Source organism: Syngnathoides biaculeatus, chromosome 20, assembly GCF_019802595.1.
Source record: "Syngnathoides biaculeatus isolate LvHL_M chromosome 20, ASM1980259v1, whole genome shotgun sequence".
NCBI lineage: Eukaryota > Metazoa > Chordata > Actinopteri > Syngnathiformes > Syngnathidae > Syngnathoides > Syngnathoides biaculeatus.
In genome coordinates this window covers 7,189,421-7,205,565 of record NC_084659.1, presented here as the reverse complement: position 1 = coordinate 7,205,565, position 16,145 = coordinate 7,189,421, and the positions used below count along the sequence as shown (strand labels likewise).

The window sequence follows — 16,145 nt, the reverse complement described above, 5'->3', positions numbered from 1 at the left end:
AAAAAAAAAAAAAGTCACTATCACGTTACATTGTGATATATTTTACGTTATAATGTGGTTAATTGCCTTTTGGGGGGGGGCGGCGTGAAGAGGGGTGAAATTCATTTATTATTTTCTGTTATAACGTGAAATGGATCACGTTATAATGTAGAGCTTATCATGTTACAACATGAAAGTTTCACATTATAACATGAAATGAATTACATCACGTTATATCGTGAAATGATTCACATTATAATGTGTAATTGACCACACTATAACATGAAACATCCAAAAGGTCATTATCACGTTATAACGTGATACATTTCACGTTATAATGTGGACGTTTCATGTTACATACTGTATGTTTCACGTTATAATGTGGTTAATTGCCTTTTTTGGTGGGGGGGGGTGAAGAGGGGTGAAATTTATTCATTTATTATTTTCAAGGCGGCACGGTGGATCAGCTGGAGAGTGTTGGCCTCACAGTTCTGAGGACCCTGGTTCGATCCTGGCGGCCCCTTTGTGGAGTTTGCATGTTCTCTTCGTGCCCGCGTGGGTTTTCTCCGGGCGCTCCGGTTTCCTCCCACATCCCAAAAACGTGAACTGCTCTAAATTGCCCCTAGGTGCGACTGTTTGTCTCCATGTGCCCTGCGATTGGCTGGCGACCAGTTCAGGGTGTACCCCGCCTCCAGCTGGGATAGGCTCCAGCACTCCCCGCGCCCCTCGTGAGGATAAGCGGCGAAGAAAATGGATATCGTCGGATGTTGACGCAAAAACCGCGCGCGAGGGTCTCCGTGAGAAGCTCCATTGTGCCGTTTGGTGTGTGTAGTGAAGGAAATGCCGGAGGATGACAGCCTCCATTCATATCTGATGACCTTTGAACTGGGTGTCAGCGGAGGGGAGGGCACGGGGGGGGCTTGGAGAAATGCACGACGGGTATTTTTGTCAACGCCCTTTAATCAGCAGTCGTGCGGCATCCGCGTGCGAGGCCGCTAATTAGCGTCCAGAGGAGGCCTCTTGTTTGTCCGCCGGCTTCCTGTGGCGATCGGACACTGCTCGCTCTGTGTCTGCTATCTCTGCGCTCAGCTGGGCGGGTCGGAGGGGGGGGGGGGGGGTAATGAACGCCTCGCTAACGCCGGGCGCCGCCTCCTCCTCGCGCCGCCGACCCGGCTGCACATCTTCGTCCAAAACTCGCCGTCGGCCGCCGAGTCCGGCGAGCGTTCGGACTTTCCGTGTGTCCGCTTCACTTCCTGTGTGTGTGTGTGTGTGTGAGAGAGGAAATCCCAGCTCTGTACTCCCACTTCCCTCATTTTTTTTTTCCACTTCCTGTTTCTCTCCTCGGAACGCAGCGCTCACGTCGTAAGTTGCACCGTTTTGTTCCGTGTACGATTGGTGTGCCGTTTGTGTATTTCACATGCCGTAGGATCGTTTATCATCCTCTCAATCGTGGGTGCCCCAGTGCACCGTGGGTAGTTTTGCTTCAATTTAATGGATGTTGTGATGCTCCTTTTTGGGGTGTGCGCCTTGGCCACCTCCGGGCACTAGTATGATTATATTGTCTGTCTGCTTGTGTTGCTCCACCATTTCTGTTTGAATATCAGTTACATAAAAGGTCAAAATTCAGCAACAGTGCTGCGATTTGTGAGCATGTTGATTGTTTTTCATTATGTTTTGAGTTTAGTGGGGTGGGGGGGGGTCCACAAAATAGACTCTCCTGATGACATATTTGCGTCCCGTCTCATCCCTCAAGCTATTTAATTACTGATGTTACATTAAAAATGAATCAGAGGCTGCAACGATTCATTGAATAATTTCACATATCGCGTTGCATAATGGCGTGTTTTATCCAAACAATGCGTTCTAAAAATACTCGAGCCGCAGGCCGAAATCTAAATGTACAAAAAAAAAACTTAATAGTGTAGCTGCGTGTTCTCCCCGAGTGGCAAACCAAAATCCTTGATGGAAGTCAGCTGATCCTTGATCCGCCTGTCACGCTCACATGATTGCGTCCGCGTTGATGGATGGATGGAGTGCGAGGAGCGCAAGCAAAGAAGAAGAACGCGTCCCGGTTCCGCGAGGAGGGTTCGGTCGGGGACGGGTGGAGCGCGTCTGCGTCCGAGATGAGAAACTTCGCCACCGAGCGACCTCCGCCGTCACACGTGCGATAATCCGGATTTAAAAAAAAAACAAACGACTTTTAAGATGGTCGCCGACGCCGAAGGACAACAAACTTCTCGAAACAAAACAGCGTCAACCAAATGTTCATTGTGGTGAAAAGATTTTTTTTTTTTTTATTGAATCCATATTTGGCGGCACGGTGGTGCAGCTGGTAAAGCGTTGGCTTGACAGTTCACAGGACCCGGGTTCGATCCCGGCCCCGCCCGGGTGCGCCCCGCCTCCTGCCCGTCGACAGCTGGCATAGGCTCCAGCACTCCCTGCGACCCTCATGAGGATAAGCGGCAAAGAAAATGGATGGATAGATGAATTGAGGACCCGGGTTCAATGTGGAGTTTGCATGTTCTCCTCGCGCCTGCGTGGGTTTTCTCCGGGTGGGCGCTCCGGTTTCTTCCCACATCCCAAAAACATGCGACATTCATCGGATACTCTAAATTGTCCCAAGGTGTGATTGTCTCTACGTGCCCTGCGATTGGCTGGCGACCAGTTCAGGGTGTACCCCGCCTCCTGCCCGTTGGCCGCTGGGCTAGGCTCCAGCACTCCCCGCGACCCTTGTGAGGATAAGCGGCGAAGAAAATGGATGGACGTATTTGAGTGACACATTGAAAAGAGTTCTTTGAGAATTGAGCTCTTTCTAAATGTGGACGTGCCAAACGGAGCCACGCTGACGGCCACGTGACGCCTTTTGGAGAAAGGAAGTAACGCGTCTCAAAGGATCCACTCATCTTTTCCCGGACTGACTTTTTGCACCCGCGCGCAAAAAACATCAAATTTTCCGCGCCGCATTGATGGCATTCTTCAGATTTCGCTTCCTGATTGAATTTTTATCTCCCTGCCGTCTCTCTCTTTTTGTGTCACGTGCTTTGCGTTCCTCTCCCCAGGATTCCAGACGTTCGGGGGAGACGCCGGCCTCGCCGTCGCTGGACGTCTTCCCGCCCGAGGACGAGGACGACCCGTACGAGTTGGTGACCACCGCCGTCGCGCGCAAGCCCCGCTCGCTGGACGTCGGCCAGCGCCCCGACGCCTCGCCGCGTAACGGTAACCTCGCTACCCCCATGCGGAGCGGGGGCGCGCTCAATACTTTCTTGTTGTTCCCCACATCTGATAAAAGTACTCGCCCTGTGTACCGAAGTAAATGTCCAGATACTGATTCAACTTTTGTACTTTTAGGCATAGTAAAAAAAAAAGTGCAACCAGATATGTAATGACAAACAGATGCCACGGGGGTTGGCGGCAAAGCACTGCTTTTTGTCAAAGTGAAACTCCTCAACACATTTCAACATCGTTCCTTGACGTCACGCGGCGTATTCCCAAAATGAAAGTCTTCAACTCACTTTGGCATCGTTTCAGCATGTTAACGCGCATTTTTTGGGGGGGGGGCAAATGAAGCTCCTCCACTCACTCCAACATTGTCCCTCAGGCACCATGATGTCCAAAAATGGCGCTTTTATCGTCACACTGAAACTCCTCAACTCACTTCGACGTCACCAGAAATGAACAACAACATCGAACATAACGTTTGTTTCCCTGTTTCTTTTTCACCACGCACCGGCGGCGAGCCAGTCGCCGTGGCAACTGCGTCACCCTCCTAGTGAGTCACCTGCATGTTGCCATAGCAACTGCAGGGCCGGTGACAGCCGGAGAGAGAAACGAGCACATCAGGAATGAGCAAAAAAATGAAAAAAATAAAAAGTATATTACCGAGCTGGTGTCCATTAGAATTTGTCAGCAAATGAAGCAAAGTGACACGGGGTTATAAATTCCCCCCCCCCCCCCGCCGCCCCCTCCCCCCGAGGGACTGTTTAAGCGCTCAACTTTGTTTCTGGCGGAGGACGAATCCGGGACGCGCGCTCATTTCAGCCTCGTCGGCCTAATTGGACGCGCTTGTCACCGCGGCGACAAGCGGCAAAAAAAAAAAAAAAAAAACAAAACGACGCCGGCGAGGAAGTGCCGGCAAACATTCATTTGTTCATTTTTTTTCCGCAGCGTGTCGGCTAATCGATGGGAAAGGTGACTTTCGATTTGCAGATTTTAAAAAAATGTATTCGATCCATTTTCCAGTATTAATTTTTGAACATCCATTTCAGACCACTTTCAGGCGTCTGCAGTCTTTTTTTTAAAAAAAAAAAAAAAGATGTTTTGGATGATATATCGCGAGCACTTTACGCATTTCTTCACGTGACATTTATGAAATTGGAATATCTCGAGAGCCTGTATCGTATCTCCGGCGTCTCTCAAACGGCGGACTTTGTTTTTGCAAAACTTTTCCACCTGCGCCTTGATGAATATTTCACCGCGCCGTTTCTTCGCAGTCTCGGCTTCCGTCTCGTCTTTTTTTTTTTCGCGGCGTGCGCGCCGAGCTCGAGGGATTTGTCCTTTTTTTTTTTTTTTTGCCGTGCGTTAGAATCCCTGCAGCAGCGTCAAAACAAGCGTTATCGGAACCCACCTGGCGGCTGTCAATCCCGCAACCTTTCCCGTGCATCTCGTCCCGTTTGCCGTATTTATTCCACTTTTTATTCCACTTCCCCTCTCTTGACTTGCGGGGGGGGGCGCTAGGTTCCATCTGCGAGCCTTTTTTTTTTTTGGTAGCGCACGCTCGATGACACAAAACCGAATTCTTTCCCCTGTAATGTAAAATATGCCGGTTTAGTCTCCCGGTTTCACGCTCGAAGTGGCCTCGGCGCAGCTCGTTTGCCGGTCCTGAAATTGACAAGAGGACTTTGTGAGAGGAAACGTGAAAGGTTGGGTCCGGGTCGTGCTCGGGGATCAACTGTGCGCCGATGACAACTTTACTTGGGGGCCAGTGGGAGTTCGTGGAGCCCCAAGCAAAAATCAGAATCAGAAGTGTGTTAACGGTGTCAACTGTGCAAAGGGAGCAGTTTAAAGTGACCAATCGTGCAGTCTACAAAATATTGAAAAAATAATTAAAATATATATACACCGTGATCCCTCGTTTCTCGACCTCAATCCGTTCCAGAAAACGGTTTGAGAAGTGATTTGTTCAAAAACCGAATCGATGTTTCCCATTGCAATGAATGGAAAAAGAAATAATGCGTTCCAAGCGTCAAAAATTTTCCTTTTTAAAGCATTTTTTATAAGTTTTTCCTGACAATAAACTGCATAGTAGTGCACATGTATAGTTCGTATAGTTTATATAATAAAATAATTTCAGAAATCAATTAGTTTTTTTGCCTAAAATGTATGCTTTAGTAGTAGAGCACGGTAGGCCAGGAGCGCATTGCCTTATCTGTCGCGACTCGGCCCCCAGCCTTGTAAAACGTTTTTTATTGACAAAAGTACAGAATCACTTTCAACAAGGAGCCATGATTGGGAGGTTAATACTATAATATTGCCAGATGAAAAATCCCCAAAATATGCGGTCACTACTTTTTGGGGTTTTACCTAATGATTGCGTGGGTGGTCCCGACCCTAACCCCCGAAATAAATGTATTTCATTTGTACACACATGATATTATTTCTGTAAACACATAGGCTAAATGTCAACTATTGCCTTGGATTCTTTTGTTTGAGGTTTACTTTGACAGTCGGCTTCTGATAGGAAAGGAAAAGTGGGGGGGGGGGGCGTCGACTGATTGGCTCATCTGGGAAGCGCGAGGCCGGATCTCGTCCCGCGTCGCTCGCTCATCAGCCGCAGGTGCGATTTGTGTGATGCGCGCGTCCGTTGACGAAGACAAACGCGTTCTCCGTCCCGACGCGAATTCCGGCAACGCTGGCGGCGCTTCTGTCACCCCCCACCCCCGAAACACGCCGGGGAAATCAGCGGCGACGCTCGGCCTCGCGCGTGAAGTCGATCCGCGTGAAATTTCCGTATTTGTTTTTGTTTGCTTATCACGTGACTGAATTGATGAATTGTGATCGAGTGGCGTAGGCCCCCCCTTCTCTCGCCCGACATCAGACCGGTTCCGGGTAACCCGAGTAAGGACAAAGCACTGTCAAATATATTTTTATTTTCAGTCATTGATTTATTTATTTTTTTTGTTGGGTGAATTAATATTTTTTTAAATTTTCTTCTTCTAAATAAATACACTTTATTTGACGTATTTAAAATTTTAAGTCGCCCGCCCTCAAAATTTGTGTCAAATTTGACTGAAGCCAAACAAAATGATGCCTCGACTTCAAGTTCTGATTTCAAAGCGTAATAACGAGAGCGAAGCTAATTTTTTTTTTGTTCTCCGCCCACACCGCGACTGACGTCTTTTAACTTGAAAGCGAATCCTCGATGAGTAATGACGTTGTGCATGTTTTATTTATGATTTTATTGTATTATTATAATTTTTTTTTTTTGGAGGGCTTCTTGTGCGAACACAAACACACAAAGAAGAAAACACACTCCAAATATGATTTCTCCTCTTCCCTCCGCAAGGTCACTTGTCCCGCGGAGCCGGCCAGGGGGGGCGCGGTGACCATGGCAACCGCTCCACAGGCCCCACTCCAGACTGCTCGCCCCCCTCCCCCGACACGGCCCTGAAGAACATCGAAAGAGTCATCCGCCCACAGGTACCGCGTGCGCGCGCAGTAATGATTGTAGCGGCGACGGCTGCATTATTGAACATGGCCGCGGCCGCCTACGTGCGGCCCAGACACCTGACGACACACAAACGGCACACCGGCGACACACACACACGGGAGCATTTGAGCTCCACGTTGATTTGGAAAAAATACAATAAAAATAAATTCCTGCCGGCAAGAAACACGGCAAAAGTTTGGCTTATCGATCAGATATCCATCAAAGGCATCCAAGTCCATGATGGCCGCCGCCATCCTTGGTCCATCACTTTCGTCGCTGTTGATTGCCATCTTTGGCTCTTTTTAAATTTATCTAGAAAGGTTGACGACAATGACTGCCATATTTTTAGAAAAATATTATGGGCCCATATTTATTTTTATTTATGTATAGATTTAATTTATTCATAAAAGTATATGAATTCAATTGTGAAAATATTTTTGACTTTTATGGTCCCGTATTTATTTTTATGTATATATTCTTTAAGTATTTTCATTTATTCGTAAAAATATATAAATTCAATTGTGAGAATATTTTTGACTGTTATGGTCCCATATTTATTTTTATTTATGTATATATTTTGCAAGTATTTTAATTTATTCATAAAAATATATAGATTCAATTGCGAGGATATTTTTTACGATTATGGTCTCATGCTTATTTTTATGTATATATGTAAATTAAATTTTGAGAATATTTTTTACTATTATGGTCGCATATTTTTATTTATGTATATATTTTGCAAGTATTTTAGTTTATTCATAAAAATATATAGATCCAATTGCAAGAATATTTTTCACTATTATGGTCTCATGCTTATTTTTATGTATATATATTTTTAAGTATTTTAACTTAGTCATAAAAATATATAAATTCAATTGTGAGAATATTTTTTACTATTGTGGTCCCATATTTATTTTTATTTATGTATATATTTTGCAAGTATTTTAATTTATTCATAAAAATATGTAGATTCAGTTGCGAGAATATTTTTGACCATTATTGTCTCATATTTAGTTTTGTGTACATACTTTTCAAGTATTTTATTTTATTCATAACAATATAGAAATTTCATTGAGAATATTTTTGACTATTATGATCCCATATTTATTTTTATTCATGTATATATATTTTTTTTTCAAGTAATTTAATGTTTTCATAAAAATATAGATAAATATATGTAAAAAAAATTTGTTACCATTATACCCCATATTTTTATTGATGTATATATATTTTTTAAGTATTTTAATATATTCATACAAATATAGAAATTCATTTGCGAGAATATTTTTGACTGTTATGGTCTCGTGTTTGTTGTATTAGTTCTTCATCCTAAATTAAAATTTAGGAAAACTTTGTATTCATGAATCAAAGCAAATATTCAAATGAAGAAAATGTTTGCCAATCTTCTTCTTCGATGGACTCCATTTTGAATTCTTCTAATATCTGCGTCCCACAAAGGCATCCATCCATAATTGGACGTGTGCCGGCACGACAAAAATGCGCAACACGTGCGGTAAAAAGTCACGTCGCGGCTGATTAATCACTTCGCAGCTTTGTGTGTCTTTAGCGTGTTTAGCACGTCACGCTCGCTAACCGCTCCCAGAACGTCTTTGTCAGCACACACAAACTGCCAGTCCGGCCGAAGGTTTTCGCGCTGACAACCTGAACCGGCGGCGGGCTAATGAACACGTCACGGCCGATTACAAACACACACACAAACGGGAGCGCAAGGACACATTAAAACGTTTTGGGAATTTTGTCCCCTGCGGTATTGACAATAAATCCGCAAGTATTTGGTGACGGAAACATGTTTAGCGGCGTTTTGCCTTGTTTGAGTTTGTGTACTTGTACTCGTGTACTTGTGTACTTGAATAACGCCGCGTGCGGGCTCAGCCCAAACAGCGCACGTCCCTGTCGTCCTCACTGGACGTCCAGCGTCCCGCCAACCACAGCTGCGATCCCAGCGAGGTCAGCTCGTCCCTGGGCTACGCCAACATCAGCACCAGCCCCCCGGCGAGCCCCCCGCTCAGCCCCGGCCGGGACCGGGACCGGGGCTCGGCCGGGTCCAACGGCGACTGTCCCCCGGCAGGTAGGCCCGCGAACCCGGCGGCGACGACGACTTTGCTTTTTTCCTCCGCCGGGTCTTACTTCCTCTCTTTTCCTTTTGTGCTGACCCGCTTTTGCGTCGCCGTGGCAACCAGGATCCTTGTTGTCATGGCAAAGTAGCGGACCGAGCGTTTGACGGACAGATGCATAAAAAAGACACGTGTGTGTGTGTGTTGTGTGTGTGGTTCAGAGGTCTTGTGAGACTTTCGCGCGCACGTCGTCGTCTACGACGCGGCGTGCTATTTTCGTTTTCCTTCAAACGCAAAGCGCTGTCGCGGATGAGCCGCATTGATCGCACGTTCGCCTTTGATGATTGGTTTTTAATAGCACGCAGGAAGTGGCCGGCGACCGACGCCAGTCGTCCCCGCGGGGCGGCAAAGAATTCCGTAGATGGCCTGAGCGGTTAGCACGTCGGCCTCGCACTTCCGATTCCCTTTTTTCTTCAATTGTGCCTTTTCCAGAAGTGGCTTTCTTCCGGCTTCTGATTGGCTGAAATAATTTCCGGCTTGTCGCTGCATGTCGTCGCCCCCCCCCCCCCCCCCAATTTTTTTTTCCCTCTTATTTTATAACCTTTCCGTCTGGGTTCATCTCCACTTCTCTCGCTCGCTCACTCTCCGCTATTAGCCGTGTTAGGCCGATTGCGGCGTTGCCGTGGCAACACGTGGCTTGAGAAGCGGGCGGAAAAGAGGGCGAACGTGGGTACGGCAGGGGAAGGAAAGAAAGACGGAGAGGATTCAAAGGATGTCAGGGAAGCGGAGGACGAGCGCGAGGCGGAGCGACTTGAGGATTATTCCTCTTCACCCAAAACATTTTCGCAACAAATCTCCCGACCTGAGTGGGCGGCGGATCCCGAAGCAGCGGGGGCATCTATCGCGGGGGCTCATCGCTCGCCGGGGAGGGGGACGTCCACCCCCCCCCCCCTTCGCCGAAGAACTGCATTGGTTGGCGCGATCAATACGTTGAGCTTCCGCGAGTGCTTACAAAAGCGTTACTTTCCTGGCCAAAAGGTGGCGCCGAAGCACTGCCTGAGAGGAAAATAGTACCGTCGTAGCTTGGAGCGATAGAGGTCCGCTGTTTAGCCTGGCTCGTTAGTGGAAGTTAGGAGAGTCATCAGTGGCACGAACGCATTTCTTGTGTGTTCAATAATAAAAATAAATATCAGGAGGCGGCACGGTAGAACAGCTGGTAAAGCCTTGGCCACACAGTTCTGAGGATCCGGGTTCAATCCCGGCCCCCGCCTGTGCGGAGTTTGCGTGTTCTCCCCGTGCCTGCGTGGCTTTTCTCCGGGTGGGCACTGCGGTTTCCTCCCACATCCCGGAATTGCCCGTCGACAGCTAGGATAGGATAGGCTCCGGCACTCCCCGCGACCCTCGTGAGGATAAGCGGCAAAGAGAACGGATGGATGGCTGGATCGATGTCAAGAATCCGGCTGTCGGGATTTTGTGGAAAAACGATCTTTGTCGTGCGCTCATTTCGGTAACGAGCTGAGCCGATAAGCTCGTCGTCAGAGCGGTTCGTCGCCTTCACGGCCGTGATAGCGGTCTTTTCATTGTAAGGACGCGACACCCCCCCCCCCCCCCCCAGCTCAACAATAGCGCACATACGCTCGTCATTAAAAGTGATTTATTGTATTTTGCAAGCGGCTTACCGGGAATGCGCGCGACTCGCAGCCGGGAGATTTCCAAATGAGGCCCGCGGTTTTGTCGAAAGCGCCGCCGCCGCCGCAGCACAAATCTTGGCGCCTTTGACGCTAATCTCCGACACGGATGCTTGCAAATCCCTCAAAAGTGCGCGGAACAAGTGTGTGTGTGTGTGTGGGGGGGGGGGTAGAGAAAACCACGTTACACTTAAACCGTCTGCCTATTTTCCCATCATGCTAGCAGGCTAACGGCGCGTCTCCCCTCTCTTGAATGTAAAGCGCTTTAACCACGCCCACGAACGACATCACACGCACGTCCCGAGCAGGGTTTTGCCTGAATCGGTCCGCAGTCCCCCAAAAGCGAAAACCGAAAACCCGAAGCCGTTCCCCCTCGTCTTGAGAGAGCGCACTTTGCGAGTCGGGTGTGATCTTCGCGCCCGAGGCCCCGCGTAATGACTTCCCGTGCGGCGTCTCCGAGGAAATAGGCCTCCGTATTTCATCTCCGGCGCTGACTGGCAGTTCGGTTATTACTTTTAATAACCTGAAGCAACCACGAACGCGCCGCTATCTGATGTTTGTATCACCTGCGATGCGTTTAGGTATTTATTTATAGCCGCCGCCTGCATCAGCCCCGTTGTAAATAACGGAGAAGAAATTACAGCTACTTTCCATTTCGGTGTACCCCTCGGCGTCCTTCTAAGTCCACTGGGATTCTCTCTGTTCGTGTCAATTAGCGCCACCTGTGCTTTCTCTCTTTCGCCGGCATCATTTTTCAAACATACGCCATAAGCGGAAGTACCAAGCGCAGGACTAAACGGAACTTGTGTTTGGTATTATGAAGAGAAATGTTACATCAGAAAAATGAGTCCCGAGGTACTCAGGTTTACGATTTCCGTGTCTCGACTCGTCGGGCCGCGTGCATTTCTGCGGTAGTTTGTCACGTGAGGAGCGCAACTTGTAACGACAACAATCCCAGTCGTCGACTCGCACACACACGCGTGTGTTGTCAATGTTGGGAAAAAAAATGTCCAAAGCAACACAGATGCGGGTTTGTTAGCGTGCTAGCATCGACTCTTGAGTGAGTCTGCCGGGTCTGCTTAAAGGTAAGCCACTTTTTTCGTCCGGGACTCACACACAGAACCGCACACTTAACGCCCCCGCTGGTTTGATTTCTGTCAGCTAAAGAAAAACTTTTTGTTTTTTTTTTTTAATCCGTACCCCCCTCCTCCCTTTGCGCCTCGCGCCCGGCGGAAAGCTAAAGGCGCTAATGGCGCACGCGGCGCTCAGTTGCCATGGAGACGGAGCCCGCTCACCTGTTGACGATCGAGCGGAGGCGCGCGACGCGGCGATAAACTTTAATGACGCTTGGACGTACGTCACTCGCTAGCCGCGCGCTCGGCGTCAGGTTGTTATGGTGATGTTTTGAATTTTTGTAACATTTTTCTTTGCTGTCGTTCCGGGAGATTTTTAATTTAATTTTTAATTTCTCGTGAAAAATGTGCCTTGGCTCAGTAAAGATTGGGCAGCTCCACTCTGAATGGCTATTTTCATCCGCCAATCAAACGACTTGAACAAAAAGCTTCAGTGTTTGCCAAAAATATGCATATATTTTTCAATTTTATTAGAAAATATGCCGCTGCACCACTTCGGACCCTTTGAATTCCAACACTCAAGCTTAAAAAGAAGCCAGGAGTTGTTCTTTTTGTGTTCTCCGTGCAGACGACGGGCCGGACCACCGCGACCCGTCGGAGCCGCCCTTAGAGGACCGGCGCAAGAGTCGAATCCCGGAGGAGTTCGCCGGCCTCCTCCACGGATCGTCCCCGGCCTGCGAGACCCCGGAAACGCCGTACCACCTCTACGGCCCCAAACCTGGCAAGCACGCCCCGCCCGACCTCGACGCGGCCATCGCGGCGACGGCCCTTAAGCCCGCCGCCAAACCCCAAGTGGTCTATCGGACCGTGTTCCACACCAGAGTCAACCGGGACCAGCGCCGGGCGGTCCAGCCGCGGGCTAACGGCGGGGTCGCCGAGCGCGGGGGAGGGAGCGTGCCCAAGGGTCCCGGCTACGAGGAGAGGGCCTGCACCCTGGGCAGGATGAGGTCCATGCCCCGGAGCGTGCTGGACTTGCAGCTCTCCAAGTCCCTGTCCAAGTCCGACTCCAACTTGGTCGCCGTTTCGCCCATCCAGGTGGGGTTTTTCATTTAAAAGATTTCAATATGAACAGCAACAACAATCACTTCAACTAAAGTTACTTTTAGTAGAAATTAGTAAGATTTTTTTGGGGCGTTGAAATTCTACTCAATGTTAGCGACAACATGCTAGCAACTGACCAAATGTGTACCAAAGTTTTTGCGTCACGCTAAAAACACCAAATTTTTGTCAGATTTAGTTGGAAATACTTCAAAAATGTACACATTATACTGACATTCATTTTCACATCTTTTTGTACTAAATTCCGCCAAATTCAAATGTCAACAGGCTAAAAACCGAACGCAGGCGTAGTCTCACTTTTCTGGGAATCGTCACTGATTTGTGTTTGTTGTTGTCGTCGTCGCGGTCCAGGAGGAGAACGTTTGGGAGTCCGGACCTCGCGGCCAAGACTCCGGGAGTCCGACCGCAGGTGGCGGCGGAACCGCCGCGGCGGTGAAGCTGGAGAGGACCCCCTCGTTTACGGCCGAGTGGGAGGAGGTACCTGCTAATTGATCGTGATCGCGCTCAACTATTTTCGACATTTTCTCCAAGGTCAGAAGCAAAATGAAGAAGGATTAAGATTGTAACGACTCCATCAGCCGCGCTGACGCTGAACCGATTCCGCGTTGGCGCCGCGCGCTCGCCCGCCGCCGCGAATTAGCACACGGAGTTTAGCATCATTCCGACAATGAAGTCGACCTTTGCGGCGTAATTGCACGGAGGCGAGATGAGGAAAAGGCCACGAGCCAGTTTGGGTTCCGGGAACAGCCGGAGAGGAGAAGGGCGGGTGGTGCGGGAAATCATTATTAGCATTATTCGCGAGAGTTTTGCGCTCATTAGATGACATTTGATGCAGCATCTTATTGACGACTATTTGTTTAACTTCAGCTAATCCCCGTCTCTCCTCGTCTCGCGTTCGCTCAGATCGACAAGATTATGAGCTCCATCGGCGCGGGAATCGGCAGCGGACTGGACGTGAAGGAAGGCGATTCAGGTAAAACGCACAGGAATAGCAAAAAGTAACTTTTTAATCAAGAAATGGGATAATATCGCACAGTACTCAGAACTGGTACTCTTTACATTTCGTCACGAGGTCAATTATTTGGGCCAGAAGAAGAATTTGGCACTTTCCAGTGGTACATAATTCAAAAATAATTCACAAGGTATGAAGATTCAGTGATCAATCAATGTGCAAAAAAGGAGATACAGTGACACCTCGGTTCTCGACCACAATCCGTTCCAGAAAATTGTTCGAGAAGTGATTTGTTCAAAAACCCGAATCGACGTTTCCCATTAGAATGAAGGGAAAAAGAAATAATGTGTTCCAAGCACAAAAATTTGTCCTTTTAAAGCATTTTTTTTTTAGCTTTTCCTGATAATAAACTGCATAGTACAAATACATGTATAGTTTAAATACTTTATATAATAAAATAATTTAAGAAATATATTTATTTTTTGTCTTAAAATGTATGCTTTAGTAGTAGAGTACGCTAGGCTGGGAGCGCATTTCCGTATCTGTAGCGACTCGGCCCCCGGCCTTGTGAACTTTTTTCTTTATTAACAAAAGTGCAGAAAAATTTTAAACATTAGGTTATTTCTGTGTTTTTTTCGGGGGCGCGGGAATGCATAACAAAGCCGTCGTGGGTCAGATGATCTGGCCGCGTGCAACACGGGGGTGTTCGAGTACCGATTTTTCGTTCAAAAGCCAAAAAAAAAAAAAAAATCTCGAAATGTTCGTTTGAAAACGGGGACGTTCGAGAACCGAGGCTTTACTGTATTGTCGATCAATGACTCCGATCACGAGGCTGATTCCCCACCTACCTTCACGACTGAGCTGCTAAGCGTCGCGCCGATCCGTTTTTTTCTTTCTAACAAAACCGTCCCATGCAAATGGACCCAACGGAACCATTTTGACTTGCCGTCCGCCAACCATCCCGATTTTGAATCTTGCGCTGATGTCGCGGGAGCGGACCGATAGTGTTGGGGGGGGGGGGACAGGAAGTTGACCATATTTGGACCTAAGAGGTTTCTGCTTCACTGCGATGTCGATGCATGTGTTGCTCACTCACTCAGCTCCTCTTTGCACAATGAGCCCCCCCGGCAATCGTACATTTACCATGATTATTAACCCCCCCCCCCCCCAACCATCACGCTACACTCCTCTAGCCACCACAAACACAAATAAACATGTACTTTGTGTGCATGGAAGCGGGGATGGAGGAAGGGGGCGGGGGGTGGGGGTTTGGGGGCGTCTGAAGATGTTGCGATGGCTACGATGCGCCTCGCGCTGGCTCTGCGCAGCGGCGGCGGAGGAGGATGAGGGCGAGCGAGCCAGGAAAGAGGAGGGCTCAAAGGGAGAGAGAGAGAGAGAGAGAGAGAGAGAGAGAGAGAGAGAGAGAGAGACAGAGAGAGGGGGGAGGCAGCAGAAGCATACAGATGAACGTGGGAGTCCTCCACCAAGTGAGTCGACAGCGCAGAGCTCCGTCGCGCTCTCTCGCTAACACGCGGCGCAGGTAAGCCAGCGCAACAGCTGAGCGGGCGGGCGGGCGAGCGGCCGCCCCGTACCCACGCGGGCGCCTCCCCCCGCGCACCGCGGATCACCGCCAGCCGCTCGGCGGGATTTTTTACGGAACAGGACGACGGCTCCCTTCCGGATACAACCCGCGCCGCCCCCCGCCGCCCCGGGCATGTTTCCCGCCTAGCCACCCCCGATCGGCGGCCCCCGTCGGAAGGCATGGCCGGCTCCTTCGACAGCCACTTCGCCCGCCACAACATGATGTGGCAGTGCCAGCTGTCCCAGCCGGACTGCCGCTGCTACCGCGTGGACGGCTACTCCCTGCTCAAGCGTCTCCCCCTGCACCCCCTCATAGGTCCCCGATGCCCGCTGCAGTCCGTGGGCCAGTGGCTGGACTCCATCGGCCTGGTCCAGTACGAGAACCACCTGCTGGCCAACGGCTTCGACAACGTCCAGTTCATGGTGAGTGGCTTTTCTTGTTTCTTTTCTTTTTTTTTTTTTTACGGCAATCCGGCGTGCCCTCATCATCTCCCGAAGTTGTCGGGTTTCCTTTTCTGTGCCCCCACGCCGCCGCCAGCGCCTCCCACGCGCGACGAGCTGCTCCCCCCCCCCCCCCCCCCGGGCTCCTTCCGAGGTGGATTTATTCACCGGTTTATTTATTTTGACATTGCGCAGCACCCTGGAAAAAAAAAAAAAAAAAACTAAACACCTGTTGCCCACGGATGCTCGAAGGCCGTGACGCACGAGCGGAGGAGACCCTGAGCCGGACTCTTCACTGGGATTGATATTCCCGAGAATTGATCTTTTCGTGCACATGACGCGCAATTTATGAGTCCAAAGGAAATTGCCGTTCCCGTGGCAACCGCGGGAAGTCCTCGTTGCACGTGGCGCGTGGTCAGTGTACATGAGGACACGGCGACGCTCGTGGGCGCGACGCAGCACTTCGGTTCCAGCGCCGGCATAGCTCGGCGGTTCTGTTGTCTCGCTTAGCTTTGCGGAGCTCGAAACGTG

The 16,145-nt window shown here is 49.3% G+C and overlaps 1 protein-coding gene across 2 annotated transcripts in view; it reads left to right on the top strand.

The window, feature by feature from the left end:
• The window catches only part of anks1b (ankyrin repeat and sterile alpha motif domain containing 1B), a 55,464-nt gene that overhangs the window by 23,614 nt on the left and 15,705 nt on the right, over window positions 1–16,145 (top strand). For both annotated transcript variants that reach the window (XM_061807003.1, XM_061807002.1), the window contains exons 11-17: window positions 3,039–3,195; window positions 6,542–6,675; window positions 8,579–8,774; window positions 12,150–12,616; window positions 12,992–13,117; window positions 13,544–13,613; window positions 15,490–15,596. In XM_061807003.1, the coding sequence (XP_061662987.1) occupies window positions 3,039–3,195; window positions 6,542–6,675; window positions 8,579–8,774; window positions 12,150–12,616; window positions 12,992–13,117; window positions 13,544–13,613; window positions 15,490–15,596 (1,257 nt within the window). The remainder of the gene's footprint in view (window positions 1–3,038; window positions 3,196–6,541; window positions 6,676–8,578; window positions 8,775–12,149; window positions 12,617–12,991; window positions 13,118–13,543; window positions 13,614–15,489; window positions 15,597–16,145) is intronic.